This window comes from Eupeodes corollae, chromosome 1 (genome assembly GCF_945859685.1).
Source record: "Eupeodes corollae chromosome 1, idEupCoro1.1, whole genome shotgun sequence".
Taxonomy (NCBI): Eukaryota; Metazoa; Arthropoda; class Insecta; order Diptera; family Syrphidae; genus Eupeodes; species Eupeodes corollae.
In genome coordinates this window covers 196,661,874-196,685,245 of record NC_079147.1, presented here as the reverse complement: position 1 = coordinate 196,685,245, position 23,372 = coordinate 196,661,874, and the positions used below count along the sequence as shown (strand labels likewise).

Here is a 23,372-nt window from a genome sequence, read left to right as displayed (position 1 = left end):
CATATCTCCATAACTCTTGTAATTGAACAAAGTTACCGGAAAGTCTTTCTCCAGGTAGTAAGCGAAAGTGTCGAACATCCGGTTTTCGCAAAATTATCGGATTTCGCAGAAAACCTACATCGAAAAATCAAGTTTTCCCATAAATTTTTGGTAAACCACAAGTTTTATATAAAACCTCTCGAAGCCTAGTAACAATTCAAAGTTGAACTAAACAAAAAAGCCTTTCGAAACATTCAGCGCTCAAATTAATGTAAACAAAACAGCTGGTGGTTGCTGTCAAAACAAATATTTCATTTTGAAATAAATTTTGTCGTGGTAAGTAATATTATTTATACAATTTCCTTAAAAAATAAGAATAATTTCTTTTTGTTTTTTATTTAGAGAATATGGAAGAGAAAAATAAACAAAAAAAGGAAACTTTGAGTGAACTGAGTGGCAGACAGTGACAGACAAAATTTCGGGAAAATTTGCCAAAGTCGAGAATAAAAACCTCGGTAACTATTTGCGTCACTAGCGGTTCTTTTATTTTCCTCCTGAGTTTCAAACGCTCTTTGTTAAACGAGGAACCGGAATTCGCTATGGCTACTGGCGTGAAGACCCCAAAGACGAAAAAGACTTGCTCATAGTTCGTAATAACGTTTCCAAGGGATGCGTCTTCGATCTCGTAGCCACAAATATGTTCGACACTTTCGCTTACTACCTGGAGAAAGACTTTCCGGTAACTTTGTTCAATTACAAGAGTTGTGGAGATATGAGAAAGACGATAAGTTAATTTGTGTAGGAGAATAAGTATGAAAGAAAATCTCTGGTAAAGACAATGTGGGAATCGTTCTTCCAGTAAATAAAACAACAACAGTGGGATATCGCCCCTTGATGGACAGCGATGCCAACATCAAGAAGATCCTCAGTCCTTTGGAAAAGCAAGGCTAGTCCTCAAAGGAAGAAACCAAAAATATATATGGCGATTCTGAAGGGACATTTGGCCAGCAGAAGCAATAGTCATAAGCTTGGTAGTTTGGATTGAATTTGTTGTGAAAGAAAAAGAAAATGTTTTAAATACAATTCATTTTTATTGTAACAGTTTTGTTTGTTGTTGATTCTATGATATATTTTCTAGACACTTAGCTAATCCTTAGTGAATTGTTCGGACCGGTTAAAGTAAACAAAGAGAATAGCTGCAGTCCAGCGAGCTTGTAGTTCTTGTTGGTTTATGTCGTGAGCCCATTCCACCCGTTCCCAGAACTTCAGTTGAAACTCTTTTTCTAGACGAGCTAGTGTTACGTTAAAATCAATTTGAATTGGTTAGAATTAATTTTATTTTCACAAATAATTTGAGAAGAACAAAAATTGAACGATTTTCGGTTTTTTGAAAATATTTTGCCGAAAACCCGGTTTTGGGTTTAGTGTGAAAAGGCTATAACGAGTCATTTTTATTTAATAAAAAAGATATTCTAGCGATAGGCTGAGGAGGAGGCTTTAAGCAAAAATGTTTGAAAGTTGTTGCAAAAGCGATAGAACCGTTACGTGATATTGTGAAACCAACAGGATTTGTGACGAGTGTTTCCTATTTTTCTCCCTGCCCGCACCAAGTCAACGCTTCTAAAACGCCTTTAAATGATCTGATATCGGTGACTTCCTGAAATTTTAGGTTTGTCGAATTTCAAAGAATTCGTTCTCAGAACTACACAAAATTACATAATTGTCCACACCATACATTTAAAAAAAAATTATATTTGTAAAGAAAAGTCCACAGTCAATCAGTTATTCACATTACGGCAGAAAAAAAAATCAAGAACTTAAAATCGGGACCCACCATCATTTCATCGATTTCAAGGCCCCTTATGACAGCATCTACAGGGACAAACTTTATAGAGCCATGTCTAGTTTTGGCATCAATGCCAAACTTGCGGAGGATGACCATGGTGAATTCACGCTGTTCCATAAAAGTTGGAAACAACTTAGCAGAAAAATTAGATGTGAAATAAGGCTTTATACAAGGTGATGCGTTTTCATAAGGTTTTCTTAACATCGTCCTTGAAAGAATAGTACAGTCAACACTAGAGGCACATTTTTTTTTAAATCGATTGCTGACCACTGTGTCTTTGGGCTAAGAAAATACTTGAATACTTAAGCCCTCTTTGGAGCAACTTAAGTGTCTAGACACGACCCTTATCATCTGAGTCCTACTGTACGGTACAGAAGGTTGGACTATGACAAGAGCTGTTGAAAGCCCTTAGATCATTTCGATCAGTTCTTCGTGTGATCTACGACCCCGTATGCATAGAAGGGGAGTTGAGGATATAGAGTGTTTTTGCTTCAAATATTGTAAATACTGTATTAACAAGGTTGGAAATCCTTACTCTCTGCTCTTGGGGAGCCAATGACAATTTTGAAAAATTGTGTCTGTTTCTTAAATCTTAAACTTGATTTAACTCAAGAAAAGCAATCGACTATAAGATTGGAAAGACAAAATTAATCGATTATAGACTTAATTTTAAATATTTTCATTGAAACAAGATCTCATCATCTTTGTATAAAAACTTCTACTCAAAGCTGTCATTAATTACAACATAATACAAATTATTGAAGTTTAGCTACTTTAAAAACTGTTTTCTTCATCAGTTGGGTTTATTTTTTCTTATGCTTAAACCAAAGAAGTTAATGCTCTTATATGTTCAAGTTTAAAAATGAAGACTCTATTTTTTGGTAGGTACTTGAATTTACAACTTAGACTAAATCAAAACTGTGGAATTGAATGTCAAATAAGGATTTCATTTTTTATTTCAAACTAGTATCTTTTAATTATTCTTATGAAAAGCAATTCTGTTCCTTAAACGGCTGACAAAAAATACAGGTCATCTAAATTAAATCTTGATCAATTTTTGTTTTGTACTTACTATTCATATAGCAGCACCTCCCTTAAATATTCTGACATTTTCTCAAGTTTATGAATAACTTTCGAAAAATCTGATTATATCTATGAGATAAAAAAAACGCGTTTGTAAATTCTTATAAACTAAGAAATGTTTTGCCGACTTCAAAATAAAAATGAGATAAAACCCCCAATAATCGAATCAAAAAAAGAAAACGAATAATTTACTTCTTACTTTTTTTTACTGAACTCGTCCATTTTACTCAGGAGCTGAACACACTTATGACACCTCTGTCAAACAAAAGTTGATTATTGACAGTTGACAGCAACAGAGAAATATAAAAGTTATAAAATGCATACAAATGTTTGTATATTTTTAATAATTGCAATTTTGTAACAAAATAAACTTATAAATAAATTGCACAGTTGAAAATATACCTTAAACTTAACAAAGTTCCATTTCTGACATTTAAAAATAAATTCGAATACGTCGTTTTGCCGAAAATGCAAAACAACACTGATTTGTTTACTCCACTGCCAGTGGAGTTATCCACACCCAATGGACTTCTTTATCAATTCAACGAGGAGAAGTTCCTTAAAAATCATGATTTCTATAATTTTGAAATGGATTGTTTTACTGTGCCGGAGATAAGTGATATTTCACCGCCAATTGTTGGCTTAAGTCCGATTCCCGAGGAAACAAGTTGCTCATTGATGGTTCAACCATTGGAACCTTTGTTTTCACCTGTCGAACCAACGTCAGCTGGGTCAACTCAAGCACCTCCACGTCCAAAAGGAGTAGTTCCATTATCGTCTTTAGATTCTAAGTTTCTTGCTAGTGATTCAACTCAGAAAGAGCAATCACAAGCGACTACAGTGGCAGCGGTTAAACAGCTTTCGTGTGATCTATGCGAAGAGACTTTTTTCTCAACTCAAGCTCTTCGTCTTCATCGACGAGTACAGCACATCGCAACTAAAGAATTTCGCTGCAGGAAGTGCCCCTCCTCGTATAACTTTGAATCGAATCTTATCCTACACTTGGCATCTCATGTCCCCACTTGTAGCACGAACAAACAGTGTCCCGAGTGTAAAATGGTTTTTAAACGTATATCAAGTTTCAAAGGTCATCTTAAGACTCACCAAACTAGCGACAGATTCAAATGCAATCGTTGTGACAAGGAATTCGATCTGAAGGGTTACTACGAACAACATATGTCCAAAGCCCACAAACCAGGAACCGATGGAACCATCGAGCAGATTCTTCAGAAAGTTGTAAGAAGGAGTTTATTTTGGGTGAAATATGATCCCACATTTAATTGAGGTATCTCTCTACATTCACAGGCAAGTAGCAGAAAATGTCGAAAAGCATCCAAGCTAGTCAATGGCAAATATCGTTGTCAATATTGTGAGAAGAAATTTACTAAGCCCTGTTTGTTGAAACGCCACGAAGTCTGCCACACTGGAGCAAAGCCATTTCAGTGTGAGCAGTGCGATCAGGGATTTACCCAAAAGAGCTCTCTCGCGAGACATATGCTATTGCATCAGGGAGTAAGGGATTTCAAGTGTCCTATGTGCAGCTATAGGTAAGAATACACCACCTTCGGGTGCCTCCGCGATCCTTAATTACTTTCGCCTGGTTCTTTGGTCTAGCTTCTCTCAAAAGAGCAACCTGATTGTCCACATTCAACGAACTCATCCAACAAACGCCGACAATGAGAATAAGTTTGCCTGCGAATTTTGTCCTTGTGTGTTTACCAAATTAAGCAGTGTCAATCGTCATCGAGCCATGATGCATTCCGACAAAGAGAACTCAAGTGGGCAGGATGCAAATGATGGGACCGATGATGACGATGATAATGTGAATGTTGCGAAAGTTATGGAACAATTGAAAAGTTTCCAAGAATCAATGGGAATTGTGGACAATAAACCATCAACATTGGAACTGTCCTTAATGAAGCCGCCCTCACCTGGTCCAACAGTAAATACGGTGACCATTATTGATACAATAAATCCAAACAAGGAGAAGACATTTAGGAGAGTCAAGGAAATCATCTACAAGGGAGAACGTACAATTGCGTGTGTCTATTGTGATAAGCCCTTTAAGCGTCAATACGATCTATTAAGGTGAGTTTAAGCCTTGTGCTTCTAAGTGCTTGTTTTTATTTGAGAGAATCCTTCCAGACATCATCGAACTCATACCAAAGAAAAACCATTCCAGTGTAATGTTTGTGTTAAAAGTTTCTCTACCAAAAGTGGCCTTAAGATTCATCTGAACACACATATCTCATCGGAAGCCCAACCGGCAAGAGCCTATGAATGTGCTGTGGACGAGTGTCATAAGCGGTTTGCATCATTGCGTGCCTTGGATATTCATACAAAGTAAGAAACCATTAACTAAACCAGACATTTAAAGTACTTGAATGTTTCGGGACTCCACTGCTTTCAAGTATTAAGTGCTACTTTTTAAGCTCCTTATTAGTGGTACTTAAAAATACATGGTAAAAGGGTGTAAAAGTCCAATAGGCTCCAAGTACTTTTGAGAAATTGTGCAGCACTTCAAGTACTTAGTCCGTACTTCTCCAGCTATATTTTTGCTTAATTTCTTTCCACAGAACCCACACAAATTCCATATCGTATATTTGTCCTATCTGCTCCAAAATCTTCACATCCAAAGCAGGATTCTCCTCCCATAAGCATCACACAAAAGATCAAGAATTCGATAGTATTCGTGAGCTCTTAAAGTCTCCCGTGCAAATTGAAACGAATAGCGCCGAGGAAGCTTTCAAAGCCGAGGAGTATTTGAAGAGGAGCCATCAATGTTTTGTGTGTGGCTTGAAAATGCAGAAATTATCTCATCTTAGGCAACATGAAGCCACTCATCGGGGAGAGAAGCAATATCAATGTGAAATTTGTTTTAGGTATAATTTTAGGTCACCTTTGTCCCTGGTCTTCATTCAGATTGTTGTTTTTTTTTTAGGTCCTATACAACGCAGAGTTCCCTAAATCTTCATTTGAAAATCCACACAGCTGAGAAAACTCACAAATGTCAAGTGTGCAATGCGAAATTCTTTACACAGTCTTTACTGATGCGGCACATGATTTCGCACAGTGATCAACGCAACTACGCCTGTCCATACTGTGATGAACGGTTCAAAACCAACGACAATTGCAAGAATCACATCCTAACCCATGCTCGAAGTTTGTTGGCAAGTCCTGACCCTACTCCGCCACCGCCAGATGAATATATCGTGCTCGATTCTGATGAGGACCCACAAGAGCCGGCGGCGGCCCCAGCAAATACCATCACACAGAAATTAATTGCAGTTGTTGAGAGTCCGCAGAAGAATCTCTCGCCAAAGTTCCTTCAACTTGAGTTGGTAAAGAATTGCAAGAACCATAAACACAAAAACTTAACCATCGAAACACTGACAACGCCAAAGAAGCAATCGACATCCACGTCGTCGATGGCCAAGAAATCCCTTACGGGTATCAAACAAAGTGGTAGACACAAATGCAGTGAATGTGGGAAGATTTTCTTCAAAGCCAGCGATTTGGAACGTCACCTACGAACCCATACCAAAGAGAAGCCCTATCAGTGTAGCGTGTGTTCGAGGCAGTTTGCTCTGATGTCCACTTTGGTGCATCATATGAAGACACATGATTCGGAACGAGAGACTTATGGTTGTCAGGTGTGTGGCAAGAAGTATACATCGCAGAAAGTTTTGAAAGTTCATTTGCGTATTCATACGGGCGAGAGACCGTTTCAGTGTGGTGTTTGCAAGCAGACATTTCGAACGTCAGGACATAAGATTGCGCATACAAAGGCACATCATAAGAAGCGGAAGCAGAATTAAAAAATGAGGTATGTACAATTTTGTCATGTACATTTTATGAGCTGTGGTAGAAAGAAACAAAAACAATAAATAATCTTAGTTGTCAAAAGAAAAACAAAATGAGTAGTTTCAAATTCAAATAACCGTTATGTTTAATGATCTTGGTCTTTTTAGTAAAAGACATTCGACAATGAATTTGAGGGTTTCAAAATCTTGGGACGGAGAACCCTGCATAATTTACGTGACTTATTCATCTCCGAGACTTTAAAGAGAAATGTGAACAGTACACTGACGAATACAAAAATTCAACAAACAATTCAATTTTGTTGCTTTGCGAAAATATGTATTATTTTGTTGATATTTAAAAAGCTCTACAGTGAGGACCGTTATTTATAGTAAAAATAAATTGGGCGACTGGTCGTACGAACTTGTTTCTGTATCCAAATTATGTTAATATTTTGAAATATAAAGATTTAACTACACATAAAATAAGTATGTCTTTAAAAATTTTAATGTTATTTAATTGAACAAAAAAAAACCTGTATATATATTTTTTCCCGCTAAGGTTTTTTTCTTCAAATCAAATTTCAGACAGACAGACGGAATTTAGGGCCCACTTTTTTCGAATTCTCTGCCATCGTAATGTCATGTTTAATTAGAATCTCAAGTTCGACATTTTGTACGAATGTAAGAACAATCAAGATAAAAATTTTGTAAATTTTAAGCTTTGCGTCTACAATTCTTGTAACAAAATTTTTCGACTATAATCCTATAACCCCAAAATCTTCTCTGCCGTAATATGTTAAAGTCCAAAACCCATCGTCAACAACCTGATAGGCCCTTATCAGTGTGGTTTAAGACCAGGAAAGTCCACAGTCGATCAAATATTCACATTACGGCAGATCCTGGAAAAAACCCAACACCAAATCGACACTCACCATCTTTTCATCGATTTCAAGGCCGCATATGACAGCATCTACAGGGACGAGCTGTATAGAGCCATGTCTAGTTTTGGCATCCCTGCCAAACTCGTCCGTTTGTGCAGGATGACCATGAAGACTTCATGCTGCTCCATAAAGGTTAGAAACAACTTAACAGAACCTTTCGATGTCAAAAAAGGTTTTAGACAAGGTGATGCGTTTTTATATGATTTTTTTTAACATCGTACTTGAAAGAATAGTACAGAGCTCACACATCAACACTAGAGGCATTATCTTTCAAAAGTCTGTCCAATTACTATCATATGCTGATGACATTGACAACTTCGAAAGAACTCAGCGTGATGTCAATAGGGCTTTTGTGAGTATTGAGGCAGAGGCGGCAAAAATGGATTTAACGGTTTATGAGGTCAAAACAAAGTACATACTGTCGTCAAGAAAGGACCTTAAACACCGATACGTCTTGGTCAAAACGTCACTATCGACAGACGTAACTTTGAGGTAGTCAAGGACTTCGTCTACCTAGGCTCCGCTGTAAACGCGGAAAATAACACCAGCGCTAAGATCAAACGCAGAATACCTCTTGCTAACCGCTATTTCTTTGGGCTAAGGAAGCAATGAAGCAATTGAGTGGAAAAGTCCTCTCTCGAGGGACCAAAGTGTCACTATATAAGACCCTTATCATCCCCGTCCTGCTATACTGTGCAGAAGCATTGATTGCGACAAAAGCGAATGAAAGCACCTTCGGTCGTTTCGAGAGAAAAGTTCTTCGTGTGAGCTACGGTCCCGTATGGATAGAAGGATAGTGGGAAGATGGAAAGACGAGCTGTACGGACTGTATTTTGTATTTTCCACTATTTTGCTTTTAATCAAAAGTAACATCGAACATCGATAGGTGTATAAATATATTATATCTTTTATTTGACGATGTGTTATTGATGTTTTTTTAATATTATGATATGATTTTTTTTTATTCTGAAATTTTCTGTATTCTTCAACTAAATGTTGCTATTGTTATTTTAAATTTTATACAAATAAATTATTTTCAACTGGTAACTGTGGTTATAGCATTAAGCGACGCCAAATGATTTTGAAATATCTCCAAAATCATAAGTTTGGAGTTTATAAAAGATCGCGAGGAGATATCCATGTGATGTGACCCACACTGATAACTTCCCATCTCGTCTATCCATTTGTCTTGCTTTAAAAGTTTCTAGGTTTCCGTGTTTTGTTAAAAAAGTTATCAGTTAAATTATTCTAAAAATTTAAAAATAACCAACAATATTTTGCATTATGATAAAATAGTTTAATTTCAGAAGCTATTTTTGTTAACGAGATTTTTAGTCGTTAGCCAATGTTTAACAATTTTAGTTGCATTTCTTAAAAGTTTTTATTTTTAATATAAACAAATACAAATTGAATGAAATAAATTGATTTGAAAACAATGTTTTCTATTATTCACAAGATATTAAAAGCCAAACATGAATTTGTACCAAATTTGCGTATTATTGTTTTGTAGATTTTAATTTTTTATGAAAAGACTGACTGTCAGATTTTTTAAAAAAAAATTATTGAATGTTGAAAACAATATTTTTTATAAAATAAAATTAATTTGAAGTCTGTCTCTCAAATTTTTAAAGAGATATTTGAGTCGAAAACCTATGTTTAGAAAATTTTAGTTAATTTTTTTAAGATTTTTATTTTTTGTAAAAAAAACTGTCAATTCGATTTTTTTCAAAATTGTACTGAATGTTGGAAATAATATTACTCATAAGATAAAACTAGTTTAAATCCAATATTTCAAAGTTTTAAAAATATATTCAAGTCAAAAATCAATATTAACAAACTTTTGTTAATTTCTTTAACAAAATTTTATATAATAAAACAAAAAATAAAAAAAACTGTCAGTTTGATTTTTCTCAAAATCTGATTGAATGTTGACAACAATATTTTAAAAAAAATTAGTTTAAAGCCAATGTCTCAAAGTTTTGAAAAGTTGGAGTAATTTTTATTAAGGTTTAATTTTGTCGAGGTGACAAATATTTTTTGTCAGATTTGTTGGTTTATATTATAAAAACACCATTAACTGTTTTTTTTTTTCAAAAATATATTTATTTATATATTTATACATAATATTAAATTTAGTTCAAGGGTTTAGCGTTATCGGTTCGTGAAATATTTAGGGTTAACCTCTTTTTTAAACTGCAATGGTAAAAAAAACCGCCCACGCAATTTTCTTGAGATCCCTTTCTGCATCTGTCTGCATTATTATCTGTACAACAAAATTTACTTGAAGTCGATATCTCTTTTGGTTCTGCAGGGTGCTAATTTTCAGCATCCATCTTCTCGATGGGATTCAGGAATCCAAATCTCGAACGTACAGCTTCATAGGCATACAATCTTTCAGTAAGAGTCAATCACTGAGATGAAGGCGGATACTTTGTATTTTTCCTTGTGTGACAGATTTGCGTCTTAAGCTTTCCTGTAATCGAGCGGATTCAACCTCACATTTCTCGTTCTGGTGCTTGATTGTACATATTCATCAGTATAGGATATTTTTTTGGCTGCTTCCTCTATTTATCAAAATCATTTCGTTTGGATTCCACGAATGATTTCAATGATTCTAGTGCATGCATTGCAGATTCAAGAATCATTATAGTTCCAAAATGTATCTTCTTCTGTAAAAGTGGCGTTGCTTCATTCCTCACGATGTCTTTTTGTTATGCTGGTTAGAGCTTCTTCAATTTCCGAATAGCCGTTAACTAAGGGTTTTGTAGCTTCAGCTAGACAAGACCAACGAATTACGCTGAATGCTTTTCTTCTCCTATAAAATCTCAATTAGAATTCGGTGCCGCTCTGTACTGGCTGTGAAAAACGTGTACAAATTCTGCACAAAATCAAAGAATTGAACAGCCGATGGACAAATTACCAATTAGTCAATAATAATTGATTTTTCCAAGAATTGAAGAACATACCAATTCTTTATATACAGCAATTAATTTATATAATTTATAAACAAAAATTGTAGAAACACGGAATCAAATACCCAACCTACGATGTTGCGGACAAGTAACACCCCACTCAGCCATTAACCAATTGGGGTACTCCCTCAAGATGGGTAGCTAATTGGAAGAGCTTCTTATCGGGGCCATTTGAGATTTTGATATTCCACTGATTGCCTGATTGGAGTGAACAAATATAGATCAATGATTTCTGTTATTTAAGATTAATATAATTAAATAATCATGTATGTACAAAGTAGTACTGTAGGCGGTAAATAAAGGTACTATTGTTTATTAGTTGGAATTTGAAACAAAAGTTTTCCGAAGTCTTTATTGTGGGACCCCCCGTTTGTTGCCCTCCCCTAAATCCGGCCCTATATGGACGATGGAAAAAACGTGGCGAACTTACGGACGTACGAATGTACGTACACAATCATGCTCGCACAGACATCTTTCTAAAAATCTTTCTAGGGACCTTAAAACGTCGAGAAATGTCAAAATTTCAATTCAAAAAATCGGACCGATTACAATTACTTCCTATGGGAAGTTAATAATTCCATATTTAAATAAGAGTTATATCTTAAGTACTTTGAAAAATTATTCACGTTGAACTGGTTATGAAGAGCAAGGCAAATATTTGAATCTTCAATTCCAATGCCAATGGAATTCAAGAAAGAGAAAAATCGCCTTTTTGACAGATTTTGAAACCAATAACAAATGAAATGATAAAAAACTTTATATAATAAAAGCTCTGCGGATAATATTGGAGAAAAGTATTTAATTAAAACGAATTTTCTTTCTCAACCAAATGACGCCCAACACACAATCGTTGTTTTTTCTATGTGTCTTTTTTATTTAAATTTATTTTTAATTTCATTGAATTTTCATACTTACGACATTTTAATTTTTTTTTTCATTCGAAAACAAAAAAGTCAAAGAATTTTTTATCATAGGTACATACAATTTTATTTAAAACACCTTCAATTATTTTTCTTTTTTTTATCATCTTCATTTTTTTTTAATAAAAAGATTATTAATATTATTATAATTTATTTATGTCATTTTTTTGTTTTTGTTTGTTTGGTATTCTTTATTTTGAGTATAAATTAAACTTTGTTTTCTATTATTTGTTTCCTTATCATCATAGTTATATATAAACTTATTCATTAAATAAATTATGATTTAATTTATTTTGTTTTTATTTGTGTAATAATATATTTTTTAATTTATGTAAATAAGTAAAACTTATACAATAAAATATTTTTTTTATGGGGATGATCATGAGTCTATTTTCTTAGTTTTTTAGTGTTAACTTCATGATACATATTTTAACTATATAAATAATTATTGTTTAGTTTTAGTTTTTCATTTTTTACAACATATATACTACATTTATAATGATTTTGTCTTTAAAAACTAAAATAACTATTTAAGAAAACAAATATTTATTACCTATTTTATGGTCTTAAAATGTAAGCATTCTTTTTTTTAATTATTGAAGTTATTACAATTTGTTTTAAATATTTATTTTAATTTAAGATTTTTAAAATTTTATTTTGTTTGTGTTTTATTTATACTCAGGAATCTTATGTATTTTGATCATTGGCTGACAAATAGTGTGTATAATTCATTCGATTGTTTTCTAAAATTTTGCTAAGCATTGTATTATGTTTTCTGTTTTTAATTTAAATTTAGTTATAATTTTTATTTTAAAATAAATTTTTAAATAAATATTTTTTCTATATAAAATTGTATTTATTAATTTTATTTATGTTTTGTTTCTTTTGTAAATAGAAATTAAATATTTATTTATATAAAATTTGATTTATAATTTAAGCTTAATAAGACAAATGACGCGTTCACATAGTAGGTAATAGATAATTAATATTTATGTTTTAATTTTTGCTATAACAAAAAAGAATTAAAGCGTTTTTAATTTATAATTAGTTAATTTTTACTCTTAAATAGTTTTATAGATGAAATGAGATGTGTTTTATATTGTACGTTTTTATTATTATTAATTATTTGTTGTTGTTGTTAGTACATATTTATGTATAGGAAGGTACCTACATATACTTTATATTTATTTAATATATTAGGATATTTTTTATTTGTTGGTTTTTAACAATATAATATATATGAACAAATTAATAAAAGAAACATAAAATATTTTTCTAAATGTGTTTTTAAGGCATTATGAAATTATTCAAAAGTTGTAGTTGTTTTTTTTTTTTTTAAATATTCTTTTTAGTAAAAATTACATAATATTTAATAAATAATATTTTTTATTTGTTTAATTTATTAGTTTTCGCATGCTTAGCCGATTATACACAGAAGGACATGTTATTGAGTTTTGTTTAAAATTTATTTAAAATTGATTTATTTAAGGTTTTAAGGTTATTTTTAAAAAAATTGTTTAATCTTATATATTTTTATTTTATCGATATTCTTTAAGATAATAACTAATTCTAAAAATGTTATTTATATTTTAAGTGGATTTTTTATTTGTAAAGAAGTAAATAAGATGAAAGGAACAGTTCATATACTTTGATGGTATTTAATACTTGAGTTCTTATTTTACTTAATTGGGCTTTATTTTCGAGGGAATTTTAATACAATATTAAAGTCGAAATTTTAAATACTTTGTCAATATACGGAAAAATGATATATTTCTAAAATGAACTTACTATTTTTAGCCAGTTATTATTATTTTACATTTTACTACATAAGGTGATGCTATAGAGGAATCAGCCATTGTTGAATTATGTTCAGATGATGTTTCGTTAAGTTTATGGATAATTTTTGTTTCGATAAAAAAAATGATAAAAGTTAGTCTTTAGAGATGTTATACATTCTTGCGGTTAGAAATCAAGGTATTACATTTTTGAAATGACAGCCAAGTTTTGAGAAAATAAGTTTTTCGTTTAAAAGGAAACCGCCTGTAGACATTTGGTATTTTCAGACAACAAAAGGGACTTCATTTGTAGGCTACATTCTTTGAACATACATTTTGACTAAGGCAACTAATTAGTTTTTTAAGTGTCATACATTTAAAACTTAAAAATTTCCTTACTAACATTTATCTTCAGTTGATCATGCAAAAACTTCCAAAAAAACATTATTGTCTACAAATCACTCCTTAGGCAAGCTACAAATCCATCAAGACTTGTATGGTGTATTATAGAGAAATATTATTTATTCCTTTTCCAATTTGACATTTAAGCCTTTTACAAAAAACATTAAATGGAATTTTCCAGCTGAAGATAAATAAATTGCAGAGTAATAAAGTTAAAATAAGTAAAAACAAGATAAGCTGTCATTTTGACATAAATGGATTTGACTTTCGTCAAATTTTCTTAAGTTTCATAAATGCTCTTAATCATGTGTGTTTTATGTTACGGAAATCATATAATGCTAAATGCTCTCCCAAGAGGCCTTATCATGATATTTTGCATCTAAGGGCAACAGTTAAAAAGGGCAAACTTCGTTTATATGAGGTTTGCTTAATTTATTCATTTAACGTTAGTGCAACTGCCATTAGCTTGAATTGTTAATGGCTGAATCACAAACACGCTTCAGCTTCGGCTTCGTCTGCGTTACGGTGGACCTGCGTCGAGGTTGCTTTGAATGACATTTATATTATTTCATCCCTCCAAAGAGCAAATATTTTGTTTGTTGACATTTTTGTATAGCTGTTGAGTTGTCAGACAAAGCAAATGTTCAGATAATTGCACTATAGCTTCCGTTTGGAGTCACATTACGTTACATTACGTTCTTTTTCTTACGATTGTCAAACGAAACGTGAGGTCGAAGCTCCATTGTGATAGCATGCATTGAATTCCTATGGCTGAACTCGTAAACGTCAGGTGAAGCCGAAGCTGAAGCGAGTTTGTGATTCAGCCATAATAATCAAAATCCGCTATAATAAATTAAATGTCAGATTCATCAAAGTGAAGGATTTGTAGTTTGTAAATAAAGGAATATAACATTAGTTTGCTATTTATGGACGTGTTTCGTAATTTCGCTCAAAATCATATCACCCAAATTAAAAATGTCATAGCTCCCAAAATAATTGTATTAAGTTTTTGTTGTTGTGCGATTTGGGCGGTATTACTGAACTCTTGGGGGTTAAAACTTGTGTGGGTTTCCTGACATTTCAAATAAAAAGAAGCGTTCGGTCTTATTGCCCAATAGAATAACGCCAAAATATTAAAAATGTCATATCGCAGAAAAATGGCTCTACCGCCCAAAACTTTTTCAAAATCAATGTCATATTGCTCAAATGAATTTCAAAATATAACACCTAAATTACTTACTGAAAGATGGATGTCATGAGTTTTAACACACTCACTGCTTATAAGCGTCACAGAGCCAGCAACTAATATATGTAAATACAAAATTTTTGTCGTTATGACATTTCTCAATTTGGGCTCTACGATATTGAAAGTTGACTTGGGTGATATGTCATTTTGGCTTTGTGAGGTGTTCTTAATGATATTTGTTAAGAGCGACGTTTCTCTTTTTAGGCTTTATGTCATTTTATGATTTGGGTTATATCCAACGACATATGATTAGACATAAGAAACGATAGAAATCATTATCGTAGCAATGCCCAAAACAGATGTCAAAATTTGAGACCATAAAAATTCTTTTGGGCAAAATGACAACTAACATTTTGGGCGTTCTTTTATTTAAAATTTATTTGGGCGTAACGACATTCTGTTTGGGTTTTCAATTTTTTTTAACTTATTGGGCATTGTGGCCAATTTAAGGCTAAATAAAATTTTAGGATGTGGGCGATTATTAGCGTATGATTCTGATTCCGACCGAAAATAAATATTCTTTTACGAAACAAAGAAAATATCCAAATTACCTAATGAAATCTCTTTGACATAAGTATTTTGGGACAGATTTTGACAGATGTCAAAAAACTAAAATGCCTGAATGCATCATGGAAGACACACGACTAACAAATGCAAAAGTCTTATTTTCTAATCTGAAGTTACATAACATTATTTTTCTTAAAGAATATCGAAGAAGATATCTATGTATATTTATATAAGCTGTTGTATGTTGAGTTAGGTGCTTTTTTTGTATATTTTTGCGATGCGCGGAAAAAGCACCTTACAAGTTTAATCAACTCTCCATTAGTTCCTCTCCCACATCAATTGTAGAGACCTTATTGCCACTATCCGAGCATGGCATCTTGATGATTTCCCCATCGCTTTGCAATGGCATTATAATACAAACGAAACTCTGTCCAGTTTGTGAGTCCCGAGGGTGCAAGGTTACAGCATTGAAACGATCTGTTTGTCCATCGGCGTAAGTCTGGAGTCGCAGATGAATTTCAGGATAGTGTTTCTTGAGAAGGACACCGCGTCGACTCAGAATTGTCAGAATATTCGTTAGGATGACCCCGCGTTTAGTTGGATTGGTACACTTGGCAGGATTAAATGTCAGAATAAGTATTTCGGTTGCGGGTTCGGGGACCATAACGATCTGTTGCTGGGAATTCTCCAAGTCCGTTAGGATGGACTTACACAATTTTAATTTGGCACAACGTGACACCAGTTGACGCTCCCATTTAACAGTTGCTGTCGCATTGCCTGGGGCTTCGGAAACCACACAAATCGCCACGTATATAAGCATCTTTGAGTCGGGCTTGTATTCGGTGCTGAGCTTGAGGAGTTCCGAATACAATTCCAATCCCATCTCGGCAGGCATTAGATCAGGCCAACGCACGTATGACGCTTCTCCCATGCACTGGAAGCCATTTTTGATGAAGCCTTCGGCCGATTCAGCGCTGCGGAAGAGGGCCCGGACTACACCACGGCCTTGAGAGAGGTAGCCTTTGCGAGCGAGGAGGCTAAGATGTCGCTGAGTGTCGATGTCATCTTTGCAGGTGGACAGAACCTGCCGACACAGGTTGGACGCTCGCGAATGCAGACAAGCCTTGCGATGCTTCTCCCAGGCGATGCGACGGCACTCGCGGGAGCAATAGAGATGTGAGCAGTTGTGGCAGCTCTTGTAGAACTTTTTGGCATCGACCGGAGTAGCGGCCTGGTCGCATTTCGTGTTGCGACATTTAATCTGCAACTCGGACGTGGTTTTCGACTCGGTGGAGTCCAGACTGATTCTGCGGGGTGGTTCTGGATGGCAGTTGTTGGACGAGGATGCTATCGATGCTGTTTGGGTATTGTTAGCGCTTGCGTTGGCGTTCTTAGATAATTCCAAATCTTTCTGCTGCTGCTTTAGCAATTGTTGCTGTTGCTGTTCCTTCTGACGCTGAGCGTCTCCCTCACTGCGACGACGGAAGCGGGCTTGTTGATCGACTACTTGTAAGCTGCTTGGCGAAGCGGATGTTGTCATGCGTGTTGGATGATGGGCAGCCTCACTAGCTGAATCGCCTGCAAGAAGAAAAGAGAAAGAGTTTCCGAAAACAAGCGCGGAGACCACAAAAATAAATAAAATCAGGATTTAAAATATGCAATGGAAAGAAAGTAGAGACAATATAGAGCAAGAGAAAACAAAACTAAAACTTAAAATTGGCTGATCATGCGGCCAGCGCCCTCTATTGCACACACCTCATAATTTTACACGCAAAATTAACAAAATTTTCAGCAAAATTATAAAATGAACCAAAACAAAAATGCTGTTTTTAAAAATGTAAACGAAAAATTAAATAAAAAATCTGTTGTAATTGCGTCTTCTTTGAATAATAATAATTTGTAAAGCTAGACAAGAAAAGCTTGTTTGTGGGCGTGGGGCAGAGCGAGAAAATGCGATATATTATTTTCATTTCGTTTCCAATAGATGGAGTTAACGAATCGAGTCGAGTCTCGATCGATTAATCGATTTTAACCTTTGCCCCCATCTAACATAGACACTGAGGAATTTATAAACAAATACACACACACACAAATATATGTACACAAAATACAAAAACACGTGTAGTCTTTCAATGTTGTATTTTAAGTTTTTCTTTTTTTTGAATTTTGTTTTTTTTTTTTCAAAAATTATAATAACTTAAAAATTAAATAAAAAAATGTATAAATAAGAAGTTTTTGTTGTTGTCTGTTTTTGGAACAAAACTTACAGGTTCATACCTGTGGACCTGAATGTTTCATTGGTGGCCGGCACCTGCGTCGTTGGTAATCCCAAAAGCGAGGCTAATACATCTTCTAGCGATGCTGAGCTCATCGTACGTTCTGGCGCTAAGGATTTGGTACAGAATGAAAAAAAAACAAAATGCAAATATGGATGGGTTTTGTTGTTGTTGTTTGTTTCTTTTAAATAGAATGAGTTGATCTCAGACTAAAGCAAAAATTTAAATATTTTAATTTCTTAATTTTTTAGTTTAAATTTTTTAATTAAACATATAACAAAACAGTACAAAAAAATAGAAGCACTGAGAACGTATGAGCAGCGTAGAAGCATATTTATAATGAAAATAGATGTGAACTGGAAGATTATTTATATTTAATATTTTTGTTGTTGATAACATTCGAGCAAAATATATATGTAAATGTTATGTTATATTTTTTTTTCTTATAAGAAAAAATTTAAGCAACAATCGATTATGAGAAAATAGTATTAAGTACAAAAAAAATAATGTCCCAAAAATTTTAATAGTTTTATGTTGAATTTGTTCATGTGGCGTTTTTATAGACAAAGATGTGATGTGATCGAAAGTAAATAAAAGAACGACACAAAGATTTAAAAACACAAATAATGTTCAATGAAAATGAAAGACTTACTAATTTGTTAATACTGGTCAAATACTTTATGAATTGACATCAAATTCTGTCAGAAATGAAACACACAAATTACAACAATAAAGAATTACCTAATTTGGAAGTTTCATTTGCCAAACAAATCAATTTCTTTTATTGAATTCCAAATTTGTATACTAAGTGATATTTTCATAGATGCGTAGTTTTGAGTATGGCAACACTTTTTACGGAGTTGGTCTTTTTGACAGACGTCACTTTACTAACGTTCACTTTGATGTGTCATTTCGTAATGAATACAACAACTTTTGAAAATCGTGCAAACTTATTAACAAAATAATTGGTTTAATTTGTTAAAGGAAACTTTTGGTGTTGGTCTTTCGCATGGGCCTTAAGATCGTGCGATTTAACACCAATGAACTATTTTTGACTATGCAGATAACCCCAAGACGATTGTAGCATTGGTGGTCCAAAGTTGGGCTTCGGAGACCACTTGCCCGATATCACTACCTTTTTATAAAGATTAGATCATTAAATGTGTTTTATTTCTTTTTAAAAGTCACACGTCTAAAAATAACCCTTTATAAAAATATATTTAGTACATCGAGTCATGAAAATAAACAAACATAATCGTACCATTTCTCGGAGATAACTTCTTTTGCCATCATACAATTCTTCGTATTTTACCAGGCAAACAGACATACAAAGCAGGTTCTCTGTTTGTTTTGTAAAAAATAGTAAACAACAACACCTTACATTAAAAACTTTCTGGTGTCATTTTTCCAAACGCAAAATCTTTCAGAGTAACAGGGGACCATGCTTTTCTATAGTTCTCGTTTTATCTCTTCACATTCGTATTGCCGCCCATTTCTATCACTTTCTATCTCCCACGCACATGCAAAATTGCCCACCTTCTTACGGAAAGTTTTTTTTGCGTATTTGCCTTGTCTCCAAAACTCCGCCCTAAAACAACGGATAATTTTGTTTGTTGGTGTTTTCCCATTTACATTTCTTTCTTAGTAAAAAAGTATCATAGTGGTAGAGTTGAATGAAAGAAGAAGACAACGAAAACAAAACACGTACAGTATGAGTGGAAACAACAAAAGGCACCTGCTTAAAAATATGATTGCCTGGTACATCGGAGACAATTAAATCTAAATGGCGATCGTGCAAAGGTGGTTTATGGTTGAGCTGGGCTTTGCAGCGCTCACTTTTGTGTGGCCTCAATTTAACGTACTGAAAGGGGTCCTTTGGTTTTAGGTGATATTTCTTAATAAACTGCCTTGGTTGACAAGGTTTGGATCTTGGCCATCAAATAACATTTTTCCGATGGATTTTTTAACATTGAAATATGACTTTTTAAAATAAAAGAAAAAAACATTAAAATATCGGGAAATAGTTTTTTTATCAATTACTTAAATTAGTATAATGGTTTTAAAATCTTTAATCCTTGCCTTCACATGAATAATATTTCATAACTTTTTCAAAAGATACAAAGTTGTTAAACTTAAACTTTCTTGCATACATACGTCTTGCAAAACACATTAAACAACATAGTTTGAAAGTAATTCTTGTTTTTGTAACGAAACTGTCGTAACCGTTGATAAAGCAGTTTTCATGTAAATAAGTACTCTTGGAGGATTAGGCAATTTCTTGAAAGAGGCAGTGCCGGTGAAATTCGTACGCCTTTGGTGTAGCCTCCAAGATTGTGCATTTTAACACCACTGGACTATTTCTTTTTTGTGGGGTTATGTGAGTTATGTATAAACCATTGGCCTCGGCGCCTACCTGATCGAAATCATCTTTATATAAATTGAATTCTTAGCCATTATATAAATAATACGTATTATTTCTCCTTGAAAAAGCATGCGTCTAAAAATAAAATACCCTTTAAATATGGGTGTGGATCTACAAGTCATGAAAAAAAGGCACCCCTCATTCTGTTTGAGATCGTTAAAAAACTTTTCGCCATTAAATGTTTATAAAATTCTAACTTGTACCAAGTAAACATACGAAACAGGTTCTCTTTTTGTACTGTAAAAAAAGATTAGAATAAACAAAAACAACACCTAAACTTTCTGGTGTCTTTACAAACGCAAATTCTTTCAAAGTAACAGGGCACCATGCTCAGTAAGTAGGTAACTTTTCGTTTATTCACTTCACATTTTCATTGCCCCTTTTTAATCTCTCCCTATCTTCTACGCACATGCCAGATTTTTCAGAAAGTTTGTTTTTCGAAGTTGGCTTGTCACCGAAAAAAAAATTGAAATAAAGGCCAAAGCTCCGCCCTTAAACAACGGATAACTGTTTGTTGGTGTTTTCCCATCCACATTTCTTTCTTAGTTCAAAAGTACCATAGTGGTAGAGCCGAATGAAAGTAAGAGAAGTATGAAAAAACACGTTCTTTATTAGAACCAGAAGAACAAAAGGCACTTGCTTCGAATTATGATCGCCTAGTACATAGGAGAAAATTAAATCTTAAATGGCGATCGTGTGCAGAAGTTTTATAAGAATTAGCTTTGAGGGTTTGTGAATTCCTCGGAAGAAGCAATGCCCGTGAAAAAAAAAAATTTAGATGGCACAGACGGGGATTGAAATCAAGACCTCTTGCATGACAGTCCAACGCACTACCCATATCACCACGGGTTAAGTTTTTATGAATTTTGTTTCGCGCGACGCATTATCGGGCGTAGTTCGTTGCCCATGTGGGGTTATGAAAAGCCGGATACACCCAAGGACCCAAAACGATTGACAAATTAAAGGTCAAAAATTGGGCTTCGGCGGCCACTTGCCTGAAATCAATATCTTTATATAAACTAAATTCTTAGCCATGTCCTTAAATTATATGCGTTTTATTGCTTCTTGAAAACCAGGCGTCTAAAAATAAAATACCCTTTAAACTATATGTTATACTCTTAAGTCATGAAAAGACCGCGTTTCGTTACAAACCTTATAGGCCCAAGTTCATAAGTTCTACAGTCAAATTATAAATTCTTTCAAAGTAACAGGGGACCATGCTCAGTAAGGAGGTACCTTTGTATTTTTTTCGTTCTATCACTTCACATTTTCATTGCCCATTTCTAAACTTTCCCTATCGCCCACGTACACGCAAAATTCTTCATCTGCTTTTTGATCAGAAAGTTTCTTCTGCGTATTTGTCTTGTTACAGCCATATAAAAAAAACGACCAAAGCTCCGCCCTAAAATAACGGATAAATTTGGTTGTTAATGTTTTCCCATTCACATTTCTTTCTCAGTCTAAAAGTGTCATAGTGGTAGAGTCGAAGAAAAGAAGTAAAGAACGAAAACAAAACACGTACAGAAGGAATCGAAACAACAAAAGGTACTTGCTATGAAGTATGATCGCCTGATGCATAGGGGAAAATCCAATCATTAATGGCTATCGTGCAAGGGTTTCTTGAGCTTGGGTTGAGCAGTCCTGGCATTTGTGTAGCTTAACGTACTGAGATGTTGAGTTTAGTACCTAGGTTCTATAATTAATAGTTCTTAATTAATTACGCTGGTCAACAAGGTTTAGGTGTTGGCAATAAAATTGCATTTTTTCCGAAAGGTGTACCACGTCAGATTTTAGAAATTACGTTTCAAAATTCAAAAGAAAACATATTATAAAAAAAAATGTAAAAAGGAAGTTAAAAGGGGGGATTTTTATAGTTTGGGAAAGTAGTTAAAATGGATGCTCGCATTCGAAATGATGCTTAACTTCAAAATATTTTTCAAAACCACAAAAGCGTTCTAGTAGACAGAGATTTCTACTTTTTAAAATAAGGTCCGTAAAACTGAAAACGCCACAAACGAATTTCGAAATTCTAATGATGGGGTGATTTAGGGCTCCCGCTCAAACTTGTGGTGTTCCCAGCTTGACGTCAATTTCAAAAAACTGACGATGAGGGAATTGAGGGTTCTTTTTGGGCTCCTAAGTTAGCGAAACTCCAAATTAGTATCTCCACCCCTTACCCCCTAAATAGGGCTCATTTTTTGCTAGTTAAGTGGTCTTATCCAACTCGGGATTAGAGCACTAAATTAGCAAAATAGAGCCCTAAATCACTCCATCATTAGAATTTCGAAATTGGATTTTTCAAAATAATCATACGATTATTTGGTAAGACATATTTTGAGTATTAAATAAACCTTAAAAACCCAGTTTTTGGTTGTCTTAAGTATTTAATAAATAAATTAGGTGGCAGTCTGCTTATTCCTTAGTGAAACCCACAAGACTAAAAAACACCCTTTATATGCTCTAAATCTAAAGTCATGAAAAGATATAAAACATCCTAGTTTCATTTGTTCGTGATCGCTACAAACCTAAGGCCATACAATGTTCATAAAGTTCTTCAGTCAGTACCAGGCAAAGAAACAAAATAATAATAAATTCTTTCGAAGTTACAGGGGACCATGCTCAGGAAGTAGGTAACTTATAGTTTTCGTTTTATATCTCCACATCTTCATTGCTACCTAGTTCTATCACTTTCTATCTCCCACGCACATAAAAAAGTGCCCACCTAATGTTTTTATGAAAGTTTTTTTTGCGTATTTTTCTGGTCACCAAAACATAAAGAAGAGGACGACCAAAGCTCCGCCCTTAAACAACGGAGAATTGTTGGTGTTTTCTCATTCACATTTCTTTCTCAGTGTAAAAGTGACCATTCTTTCCAACCCAGTATCTTAGTGGTAGAGCCGAATGAAGGAAGAAAAGAATAACAAAAAAACATATTTTTTAAGAATCGGAACAACAGAAGACACTTGCTTAGAATTATGAACGCCTGGGGCATAGGAGAAAATTAAATCTTGAATGGCGATCGTACGAATTTTTTTTTCTTGAGCTGGGCTTTGCAGGGCTTTAAATTTAACTAAATTTAACCTACTGAGAAAGTTGCGGTACTAGGCACAGGGGATTTAATTAATATTCAATATAAATTACTCTGGTCGACAATGTTTTGATCTTGCAAATCAAATTGCATTTTATCGATAGGTTTTAAA

At 33.8% G+C, this 23,372-nt stretch overlaps 2 protein-coding genes across 6 annotated transcripts in view; one reads left to right on the top strand and one right to left on the bottom strand.

Annotated features, from left to right (window-relative positions):
• The first annotated feature begins 3,194 nt into the window (after positions 1-3,194).
• LOC129938351 (zinc finger protein 729-like) lies at positions 3,195-6,734 on the top strand. Its single transcript, XM_056045846.1, has 6 exons — positions 3,195-4,144; positions 4,214-4,455; positions 4,523-4,996; positions 5,054-5,251; positions 5,485-5,790; positions 5,850-6,734. Exons 1-6 carry the CDS (start codon positions 3,377-3,379, stop codon positions 6,724-6,726), a joined length of 2,865 nt encoding a protein of 954 aa, XP_055901821.1. The 5' UTR covers positions 3,195-3,376; the 3' UTR covers positions 6,727-6,734.
• Positions 6,735-13,073: 6,339 nt separating this feature from the next.
• The window catches only part of LOC129938349 (uncharacterized), a 281,645-nt gene continuing 271,346 nt past the window's right edge, over positions 13,074-23,372 (bottom strand). For 3 of the 5 annotated variants that reach the window (XM_056045839.1, XM_056045840.1, XM_056045842.1), the window contains exons 8-9: positions 17,752-17,859; positions 13,074-17,052 (exon numbers count right to left, since the gene is read on the bottom strand). In XM_056045839.1, the coding sequence (XP_055901814.1) occupies positions 15,782-17,052; positions 17,752-17,859 (1,379 nt within the window). In that variant the 3' untranslated portion in view covers positions 13,074-15,781. Of the gene's footprint in view, positions 17,053-17,741; positions 17,860-23,372 lie in introns of all 5 variants that reach the window. The other 2 variants (XM_056045844.1, XM_056045843.1) reach the window with 2 other exon arrangements.

Excerpts from the sequence above, each read along its gene's own strand:
- LOC129938351 (XM_056045846.1), top strand. The coding sequence starts at position 3,377 with ATGCAAAACAACACTGATTTGTTTACTCCACTGCCAGTGGAGTTATCC. Across the intron at positions 4,456-4,522 it reads TGTCCTATGTGCAGCTATAG|CTTCTCTCAAAAGAGCAACC; the intron begins GTAAGAATACAC and ends TCTTTGGTCTAG. Across the intron at positions 4,997-5,053 it reads CGTCAATACGATCTATTAAG|ACATCATCGAACTCATACCA; the intron begins GTGAGTTTAAGC and ends GAATCCTTCCAG.